At 40.4% G+C, this 10,916-nt stretch overlaps 3 protein-coding genes across 3 annotated transcripts; 1 reads left to right on the forward strand and 2 right to left on the reverse strand.

Moving 5' to 3' along the window:
* Positions 1–245: 245 nt before the first annotated feature.
* On the forward strand, positions 246–1,653 carry LOC114722231 (dof zinc finger protein DOF3.7-like). The gene has a single exon (XM_028908195.1). It carries the CDS (start codon positions 336–338, stop codon positions 1,365–1,367), a length of 1,032 nt encoding a protein of 343 aa, XP_028764028.1. The 5' UTR covers positions 246–335; the 3' UTR covers positions 1,368–1,653.
* A 1,421-nt stretch (positions 1,654–3,074) lies between these two features.
* LOC114722230 (L-ascorbate oxidase homolog) lies at positions 3,075–5,294 on the reverse strand. Its single transcript, XM_028908194.1, has 6 exons — positions 5,216–5,294; positions 4,826–5,096; positions 4,644–4,743; positions 4,213–4,558; positions 3,716–4,087; positions 3,075–3,599 (listed from the first exon to the last, which is right to left on the reverse strand). The coding sequence occupies exons 2-6, from the start codon at positions 5,051–5,053 to the stop codon at positions 3,320–3,322; spliced, it is 1,326 nt and encodes a 441-aa protein (XP_028764027.1). The 5' UTR covers positions 5,054–5,096; positions 5,216–5,294; the 3' UTR covers positions 3,075–3,319.
* A 2,316-nt stretch (positions 5,295–7,610) lies between these two features.
* On the reverse strand, positions 7,611–10,208 carry LOC114722229 (L-ascorbate oxidase homolog). The gene is made up of 8 exons (XM_028908193.1): positions 9,958–10,208; positions 9,740–9,849; positions 9,390–9,660; positions 9,183–9,279; positions 8,729–9,074; positions 8,263–8,634; positions 8,091–8,169; positions 7,611–7,993 (listed from the first exon to the last, which is right to left on the reverse strand). Exons 1-8 carry the CDS (start codon positions 10,108–10,110, stop codon positions 7,790–7,792), a joined length of 1,632 nt encoding a protein of 543 aa, XP_028764026.1. The 5' UTR covers positions 10,111–10,208; the 3' UTR covers positions 7,611–7,789.
* Positions 10,209–10,916: the final 708 nt, after the last annotated feature.

The raw sequence follows: 10,916 nt of genomic DNA on the forward strand, positions 1-10,916 counted from the left end.
TTTCGGATCGGGTAAATAGTAGTTATTTAGCTGGTTAGCCCTCTCACGTACGTTCACCAACCCTACATATATTCTTTTGCAGCAGCAAGGACCTGACCGACAAAAGAAGCTGTCCTACGAAGCCATCCAATTGAATTCCCCAAAGGCAAGTGATATAATTCTATATACCCCTCAATCTATAATTATTTCAGAGTCTTACGCGTACATATATGAGTGCGCACAGAGGGCGAACCTACCCCCTTTAATTAGCTTTTTCTCCACTAACTCTAAAAGACTCACCCTTTTGCTTTTCGTGTGTTTTGGATTGTTGTAGATCCACAAAGATCATAAAGAAGATGATTCAGGAACTGTTGAGCGGTGCTGGCCTCATTGCAGGTGAAAGGAAAATCTCCACTAACGGAGCAGCGGGAGTTTCGCCGCTCATCACTACGCCTCATACTTCGGTTCCTTCTTCTTCATCTCACCCTTCCATCCCCACCAATACTTCTACCACCACCGCTGCCGCCACATCCACAAATTCCGAGAACCAGAACCTGAGGTGCCCTCGATGTGATTCTTCCAACACAAAGTTCTGTTACTACAACAACTACAACCTCACTCAGCCTCGCCACTTCTGCAAGACATGTCGCCGGTACTGGACCAAAGGTGGTGCTCTCAGGAATGTTCCAATCGGAGGTGGTTGCCGGAAGAACAGGAACCTCGGCGCTTCCAACTCCGTCGTGAAGACGAGCGTGGCTAAGATGAAAACAGCTGCACCATCGGAGCTTGAAAGGTCGGTGCTCGGGGTGGCCGGGTTCATCGACCACGACCTTGCTTCAAACCCGATTCTATGGGGCTCACCGCAAAATTCTCATGTGTTAGCTTTGCTGAGAGCTAGTCAAAACCATAACCCTAACCCTAACCCTAGTCTTCCCATGTCCATTAATGCTGTTAAGGAACAAGGGACCTTGATGGTGTCCCACGCGGTAACTGAGCCAGTGGTTGGAAATGGATTGGTTAACGGTCGAGCCCTAAACTTTGATTCTGTTGGTCAATTTCCCACACTTGGGCTATGCAGCTCTATCTGGAGAAGCAGTAACAGTAATAACAACAATCAAAATGGGTTCTTAGTTGGAGAACATGAGGGCAGTGGAATTCAAGAACTGTACCAGAGGCTGAGATCATCTTCAGCAGCTAATTATTGTAGCGACAATAACTCGTCACAGGTGTTGGGGAACATGGCTTCTTCTTCACACGCATCTTCTTCTTTATCTGCTAATTTGGGGTCTGCTCCAGTAGTTGCTGGGGATGATCAATTGGGGTATACCTGGAATCCAACTCTTTCGTGGTTTGATCTTTCCACCACCAATGGTACTTCATATCCTTAACTCCATTCTACGAACATCTTAGTTTCTCTCTCTCTCTTTTCGAAGTTCCTTTTTCCTTAACTCACTTGTACGTTAGGGCTGTTAATTTCTGCTTTGCTTGTTTTTGGTTTCGAGTGGGATATGAATATGGATATATGTACGTAGCATCAGTCTTCTTTTACACATTTTCCACTACTTTGCTTTCTTCTGTGTGTTTTGGTCAATGTAATGTTTGGCTTAATTATATTCTCCCGGACCAGACAGTGCTAAAATTGAATGGAACTTAAGGCCGAGTGTTTTTCTAGTATCCAAATCTCTCGTTTTCTTTTCCCCTTCTTATTTTTTAATCCCCCAACTTCTTTCCTTTTTGTCGTCTCTTACTTTACCTGCACCCGAAACCAAATTTTGCTTCTCCAGTGTAAGTGAAGAAGTGGATGTGAGTCCTTAATTAAAAGTAGGCGAAAGAATGCAAGGATTAAAAGAAATCATAACCTATATCTTTGATAAGCTAATAAAAAACAGAGTTAAGCTCGTCTAGAAGAATATGATATATAACGTTGGTAAACTCAAAACTCTCGGGGTTTAGCATACAGCATATGTATTTTAACAGTTAAGGTGTGGGTGGGTAGCATATGCAGAACTTTTGGGTAACGAGAAATTTAGAGACGAATGAAATGAAAAAGGCAGGCTTCAGAGAGAATTTTCTCAGATAACGTTAGATTCTTGCTGTTGGTGAACAAGGAATCCAACAGCAGCCTTACTTTCAAACACACCTATGCCCGACACACTTCTGTTTCTTTGCTTTCCCCTACTTTTATTCCCTTACGGACCCCTCCCCCCAAACAAAAAAACTCCCCTCCTCTCTCTCAAAAACAAACAGGATAATGTCTATTCATTTTTCTACTAGCTAGGCTTTCACCTGTAGTCTGTGTTGCCTATTATGGAAATCTCACCCGTTAATTAAGAAACGTAATTATGTTCGAAGGATATATTGTGATGGCTGAGAAATTATAATGCCCCGACCGTCGTCTGTGCTTTCTTCCTAGTCTATATATTTATTTTTAATATAAGATTTTGTTTGACTTTTATTTTAATCTTAAATATAAGACCCTAATCTACTTTATATCTCATATTTATTTATGTCATATTTATTTATTTTTTCAAGATAATCCTTCTAATAATGGTAGTTTCAGCTAATAAACTTGATTAGTAATGATATTTTAAAAAAAACAACACCTGTTTATTACAAATAACTAACTTAATTTATTTTCTTAATTTACTCAAATTAGTCCAACTAATTTTTATATTTAGGACTGAAGATAGTATTCTAAAAACATTTTTCAATCCTTGAGGAATCCCACCGGTTTCCAAAGTTTCATCGAATTCCACTAGCAGTTCAAAATGTAATTAGTTTACGTCAATATATAGAGAGCAAAGCTGTGAAGGTATTGATTCCATTGCAAAGTTGATATTGTTAGTTAACCTTGATTTTCGTTAAAGCGTGACTTGGTAGTATAAATTTCTTCATCAATCTCCGTATATATTGTTAGAATTGGGGTTAGACTTGGAAAGAATTAGAAATAAATAAATAATAGAAGCGCACATGCACATTTGCGGTGCGATTGTTTATGAATATCTAATTGATGAATCTGTGACTCTTGAGACTTGAAAGGATTTTAAACTTGGCAAACAATATAGGAAAGGATTATAATTATTGGATTATAAGAAATAATCTAATGAATTAACGCAATAGCACCTTCGCATTTCTACTTATATAATAACCTCGATATTATTATATTCGAAAGCAAATGTGCATTTTTTCACTGTATTTTGACAGTCACACCCTCGCAACTGAAAATTCTAAAACAAAATAATAATAAGAATGAAAAGAAAGATATTGAGAGCTACAACTTACACTACCAACAGTGATCAAATTTAAGTGGAAAAGAATGGTTCTTTTTGACTATGACTGACTAGTGCAGGTGCTTAGCCTTGCCACAAAAAAGTAGATTGGGAGGCGGATCAGTCTCAGTGAAGAGGCTCTTTTCATTGTTCCACACCCTCAGATACAACTCTTGCCCCAAGTACCTCCTTGACCATATTGCAGATCTCAAGTTCCACATACCCTTATTGTCCAAAGACACCAATATTGCACTCCATGAACGTGGATATACCTGAACTGTGTGCCTCGGAACACCGTCAACCAAATTGTAACGTCTTCTCATCTCAGGTTTCCACACACCAGAGCCGTACCTGAACATTTCAACTCGTCCTTTGTAAAATTTTACTCTAAATTAGACCTCTTCATGTGTGTGTGGGCGTGAGAGAGAGAGAGAGAGAGAGAGAGAGAGAGAGAGAGAGAGAGTTACCCGACGGCATAGAAGCTAGATCCATCCATATGCCAGGACTGGACAGTGGTCTCATTGTTGAGGAAAATAATTTCGACGAAGTCATGAAGGGCAAGTCCTACGACAGAGACTCCAAGCTTAGCAGGGGTACCGCGACGAGGAGGGCTATCTCCGATAGTATTGAGGTTAAAGACACCAGGAATGTTGAACCAATCAGCCAGCTTCAATGGAGTGTTGGGATCCACGTAGGAAATCCCATTCACAGCATATCTCAATTTTCCATTTATAATGGCCTTAGAATTCTCTAACACGATTGTCCTCACTGCTGGTATAGTTCCGTAGTGGAATGACCCCTGAGGATTCGGCCTGGCTGCATTTGCTGTTAAATTCAACCTTTCCCCAAGCCAAAAAAAAAAAAAAACAGAGTCACTAATAAAAACATGATCGACTGTAGCGGAGTCCTCATCTTTTTTGTTTTTTTTTTGTTTTTAATGTTAAAAAGAGAAGGGTTCTCCTACCTGATGGTCCTGGCTTGCTTCAGGGACCAATGAAGTTGGTAAGTAGGGCCAGGGGGTAGAGGTCCAGGGGCCTTTTTGTTAGATCCCACGTAACGAAGAGTGGCTATGGCGGTGAGCATTGTCTTAGTGAAACGACTTGATGCGACGATGTAGTAATCCTGAGGTGGCCCATCAAGTGTAACCAAGACTGCTAGTGACTGGCCCACATGAACATCCAGTGATTCGTAAACTTCCTGCAGTGTGTGAGCTCCTTCAACTTCGATGAGCTTCATCTTATGCCCCTGAATCCTCAAGTTAATTGAGGTTGCTATTCCCACGTTGGACACTCTGATCTTGTAAGTTTTCCCTGATCGAATATATTTTATTCTCAACCTCGGATTTAATCTTGAACTTGTGGTTTCTTGAATGTAAGGAATAATGGGGATGGTTACCTTTTTCACCGGTAAATACGGCTGAATTCTTTTGGCCATTTATGAGAAGAGCATCAGGAAAAGGAAGAGGTTTGTTAGCGTCCAGTTGTCGCCTCAGTGACTGCAATTCAGATGGTTTTACTTGGGTTAATTCCATCACAGCGGTTGCCTAATATTTTATTGATGGGAATGACAAGGAATACCTTGTGGTCGGTCTTGAACCAATCATGAACGAGCAAGGTGAAATCTGCTGCGGGTTCAGGATACGGCTTGGATATCACAGACCTTTGGTCAATATTGAAAGCACCAAAACCGCCAGCAACTCTGTGAAGTTTGGTAGATGGGAAATAATTGTAGGTTCCAATTTGATCCTTGAGTTGGAACTTGTATGTCCAATTTGAGTTTGGAGGGATTGGGCAGTTGGTTCCCATAGCTCCATCTTGCCATGAAGTTCTTCTCTGTTTGATGCCATTCCTGTTTTACACCACAGTCCACAGATAATACTTGTTACATAACGATATCACCCGAAATCCTAGTTTAATTTACGGTGAGAGAAACCTAAACTATACATATGGAAAAGAACCGCTGATCACCATGTGATAAGGAAAGGTTCATCTAGCTTGTTAATGACATTTACAAGGATATTGTCATTAGTGACAGCATCTACGGTTGGACCTGGAAATTGGCCATTGATAAGAACACCCTGACAAGGCAGTATAAATAGAGATGATTTATCAGACCATTCTGCAGGTACGAAATAAAGACAAGGGGTTAAAGATTTGACCAACCTGTTGAGGAAAACCAAGGGGTCTTATTGTTCCATATCTCACTTCCCACGTAAAATACCTATATGGATCTTCCGCATTCACCAACGCAGCACCCAAGCAAGCCAAAATTCCAAGAATAATATGCATCAGTGTGGCTTGCTTCATCTTCTTTTGTGCTACTTCTGTCCGGTTGCCAAAGAACCAAGAGACTTTTCAACAATATATTCAGTAACCTTTGGACGAAGATCTTTGACAGATATGCTCAATGACGTACATCGATAACGAAGAGACGTTTCAACAAGGTATTCGGAAAACTTGGGACGAATATCTTACATTCGTGCGTCTGTGTTAGTGAAGTTAGTGAAGTCAAAGTCAGACTGTGCTGGATGGGTAAAACTTATCATGTGATAAATTGGAGTTATCAATTTTAATAAACCGAGAAGAGCGCAGAAAGGAGAAAGAGATCAAGAATTCATGAAATCTTGTTCTTTCTTTAACCCAAAAAGCTACCTTAACTGAGACAGGAATGCATCTTTTCAAAACCAATATGCGTAGCAAATTAAAGAAATGAAAGAAAAAGGAAAGAAATGCACGAACCAGAAACTCAAGGGGGAGAGAGCTGACTAGGTCCCAGATTTACGAGGGCCTATATATATATATATATAGAGAGAGAGAGAGAGAGAGAGCAAAGTACGCGGACCGCGGGCTAGAACTCAGCTCAAGCTTAGCTCAATCGTTTGCTTTATAAAGTATAACTCTAATTAATTAGCACGTTCTGCTCGTCCCAAGAAACCTTATTCGTCAAGCCAGCAACCTGGTTATATATTCAGAGTTCCATTTAAATATGACTGCGTCGCAATTTAATAAGAGAATGATTACTCAGTAGTTTGTTCGTGAGAATGTGAACCCATATGAAGCTGCGGATAGGGAAGCTACGAATGCTTCTTCCCCATTTATGATCTCAATAATTCATTTAAAAAAATTCAAATTCTTATACCTTGAAATACTAAAAAAAGAAGCAAAACTGAATACTGCTACTTTGCCTTCAACGAAAGCACTCAAATCAGGAGCAACGAGTTTGGGGATTTGGACTCAGCTGAAATTCTTGGCAGGTGGCACGAGGTGGGGATCTAAGAGGGCGGTTGTGCCGGAGCTGAGAGCGGATCGATCTCGTTGTTATTATATTTTTGCTGTGAATTTGACGATCTAGTTTTATGTCCATTAACATCTTTTCAGACAGATCCGAAATTGTTTCTCAATCAAACTGATAGCTTTTCCCCATATATATGATCCAATGATCAGATTGATCTTGTAGGCATAACGATCGATTCCCTCCTTCATTACGTCTAATTTATATAGTACCGTGTATTAAATTTTTTAGTGCTTTTTAATGAAATAGAGAGATAGCATTGACCACTAATAGACTATTGCTTTCTTCTTCTTCTCCTCCCCACTGAATGTATAAATAATATCTGAGGGCGGCTTTTTCATTTTTCTTAAAGATTTTTGTTTTTTAAATGAAAATTTTGTAAAAATCAAGCTGATTAATTCTTATATTTTTTTTATGTCGTCAACTTTTCGTTCTTTTTATAAATAAATTTAATTTACAAACAGACAGAGGCCTGGAAATAGTGAAGGCCAATAAAGGACGAGAAAGTAAAGAAATTTCGAACGGGTGCATGCAATGCCACACGGAGGTTTGGGGGGGGGGGGGAATCCCAGATGGAGAACAATAAAGGAAAAAACAATATTTTAAAGAATGATTGTTGTATAAGCCAACTGTGGATTCAGTGGATGGTAGCCTAGATAGACAGGATTCGGAAGTGAATGAGATAGATCCCAAGAACTCCATTCTGGAAATAGAAACAGATCAACAAGGCGGATCACACATGGTTGTGTTTCATTGGGAACTCCTAAAAGGTATTTGCATTAAATTTTGTCACGTGGCCCACTTCCTGCACTCCTTTCTTCCAAATAGAATCGCACATGCAATCACAAATCTTCGTCCACAATGGAGTGGAGCGACATTTGTTAGAGTTCTCATATGTGCGTGTGTATTCCCTTATTCGTACAAAACACGTCAAAGGTTCTCGTCTTATTTTTTGTTTTTTTTTCCAAGTTCAATTGTTTCTAGCCCAACGAAATGACTGTAACCCAAATACCGACAGGATGCCTGTGGCCCAAAAGCAATAACGATCTTGACCCAATACATAACAGATCATGGGAATCTTGGAAGCCATTGATAACAGAACCCAAGATTGTACCCAAAAAAAAAACCAAGATTCAGCAGGAGAAACAAAGATCGTTATATCATACTTGTATATAATTATAATCATATATCAAGAGAGATTTAATTGAAATTCCCTTTTGGATTTCCTAGTCAAACTGTCATGAGTAGATTTAAGGACGATGGCCAAGGGCTTTGCCGCAAAGCAGGACATTGCTTGGGATATCATACTCACTGGTAAAACTGCGTTGAGCACTCCACACCCTCAAATACAACTGCTGTCCCAGGTACTGTCTTCCCCACATCGCTGACCTCATGTTCCACATTCCTTGGTTGTCCAACGACACCAATATGCTTGTCCATGACTTCGGATACACCTACGTACATGTCCACCACCACATTCTCTCTTACATCAACATTCGTATTCCACTCATCTAAACTTGTATATTAATTCTTTAGGACCTAATTGCGTACCTGTGCTGTGTGCCTGGTCAAGGCATCCACTAGATTATAGGTACTTCTCTTGGCTGGCGTCCACTGCCCCTTGCCGTACCTGCGTTTATTGCATTCAACAATTTAATCATCTGTTCTCTTGAGGTCATATAATTCAAAGCAAATACAGATCCAACTGCCAAAGCTGACGTACCCGACGACCCAAAAGTCATATCCATCCAGATGCCAAGACTGCATGGCGTTTTCGTCGTTCTGGAAAACAACCTCGATGAAGTCATGCAGAGAAGATGGGATTACAGAGGTGGCTATGGTTGCTGCGCCGTTATTATTACTGGGGACGCTTTGGATTGAATCCACGCTGTAGATTCCTGGGATGTTGTAGAAATCAGCAAGCTTGAGAGGAGTATCAGGGTTAACATAGGACACCTTGTTCACAGCGTAACGCAGTTTCCCATTAATCAGAGCTTCAGAATTGACCAACACTAATGTCTTTGTCGGAGTTATCTTCCCATAATGGAATGATCCCTGTGGGTTAGGCCTAGCGGCGTTCGCTGTCAAATTCCATCTGCGCATATACAGACACGAAAGTCAAAATCTATGGGAACTTTGAAAGCATATATATCTCCAAATCCAAGGCTATATATATTCTGAATAACAACCTGAAGGTTCTAGCTTGTTTCATAGACCAGTGATATTGGTAGGCAGGAGCAGCGGGCAAAGGTCCAGAAGCTGGGGAACGGGAGTTCGCGTAGTGTAAAACTGCTGTTGCTGTGAGAACTTTCCTGGTAAATCTGGTGGAGGCAACAATGTAGTAGTCTTTTGGAGGCTGATTTAAGGTTACTAAAACGGTGACGGATTGGCCCACATGCACATCAAGAGAGTCGTAAAGGTTTTGGATGGTATGTGATCCCTCGACCTCCACTAATTTAAGGTTATGACCCTGTATCCTGAAGTTAATCGAGGTTGATAAGCCCACATTTGAGATCCTGAACATGTATGTTTTTCCTGAAGCAAGAATAAACTTTATCGGTAAATGCAGCTTTGACAGGGGGAAAAAAGTAGAATTGGAAACAAAAAGCGGATTTCTTGAAAAATGGCAAAACACGATCTGACCTTGGTCACCGTTGAAGGTAGTATGGGCCTGACCATTGATAAGGAGGCCATCTGGAAAGGCAAGAGATCTTCCAGAATCCAAACTTTGCCTTAATTTCTACAGACATGAGAAAGAGAGGAAGTAGGGGTTTAGCTGGATGAAGTGACAAGATTTCACAGGTATAACAGCTTGTGAAATGTTTTTAAAAATATAATAATCTATCTTACCTTGTGGTCGGAGTTGTACCAGTCGCCGATGAGTAAAGTAAAATCGTCATCAGGGTTTGGATAGGGGATTGGGATGACGGATCTGTGATAGACATTGAGTCCACCGAAACCTCCCGATGCTTTGTGGAGTTGAGTTGATGGGAAGTATGAGTAGGCTCCAATTTGATCCTTGACCTGAAACTTGTAAGTGTAATTTGAGTTTGGAGGAATGGGACAGTTCGTTCCCAGTACTCCGTCTTGCCATGAATTTTTCCTTTGTTTAATACCGTTCCTGTTTCATCAAAACGTCGTCAAAACATGTCCTCGATTCGATCATGGAAAACACGGCAGAGAGATGCAGAGAAACTCACCAAGTCAGAAGAAACGGTTCGTCCAGCTTGTTCACAAGGTTGAGAATTATATTGTCATTAGTCACTACATCAAGCCTAGGCCCAGGAAACTGACCGTTGATGAGGATTACCTTAAACAAAAGAAGTAAAAGACCGAAATATCAGAAATGCACATAGATTAATCCCTTGGTAGGCAAATGAAAAGTTATGAGAAGCAAGAATGTAGATATATGACCCACTTGCTGGGGAATGCCAAGAGGAGAACGAGTCCCATAAGTGACAGCCCATGTATAGTACTTATATGCGTCTTCTGCTTTCACCAGACACACGCTCAGCAAGGCCAGAACAGAACACACCAGAGGGAGCAAGCTTGTTCTTCCCATTGTATACATCAGAAAACCAGAGTCCACTCAAACCTCACTGAGAAGAGCAATTAGGAGTAAAGCATCCCAATCCACTTTCTAAAATTGGAAACGAAATCAAAGTATTAGATTTCCCTTGTCTTGGAGAGTGACTGGCCACAGGAGCTGGGAGCTGTATATAACAACCTCACAGGAAGGTGTGATTGGAGTGATAAGAAATAATAGTTTATTGAGGCTTGTTAGTTTTTAAGGTAGCAAAATTGATGGGATTGGGCAGGGGCCAGGGGGTGACGCGTTTTCAAATGGTTATTGCTTCCAACTAAAGTGACGAACAATTCACTCATGAATTATCATTAAAGTGGAAGCTATGGCTTTAGCCCATCATTTTGACTATAACACCCCTGAAATCACGCCACTCATCTCCCCTTTCTCTCTTCTTTGTCAACTTTTCTGATTCCGCTGGTTGTTAATAATCCTATACCAATTCACCAGTTTCCTTTCAGTGTTCTTCCTCTAATATATATATATATATATATAATCAATTCATCAGTAAATATTCAGTATTTGGAGGAGAACTGGCATGGTAAATATTATGAGAGACCCCATTTTCATTTCTGATTATGTAGTCCTCTCATTCTGTCATCAGAGATCAACATATAAGCAAATAAGGTTTCCCAGAAAAGGGAATCGCTGATTTTCTTGGCATCGTCTAGTGCATTTGATCGTTAAGGGCTAGGTCAAGCACAACATAAATGAGGAGAAAAGAAATATTGGTACAGTGTTCAAGTCAACTAGCGGCTGTAGAAATCTTTAAGAAATAAAGATTTTTTTTTTTG

This window comes from Neltuma alba, unplaced genomic scaffold, assembly GCF_004799145.2.
Source record: "Neltuma alba isolate B1F8T4 unplaced genomic scaffold, ASM479914v2 tig00012087_pilon, whole genome shotgun sequence".
NCBI lineage: Eukaryota > Viridiplantae > Streptophyta > Magnoliopsida > Fabales > Fabaceae > Neltuma > Neltuma alba.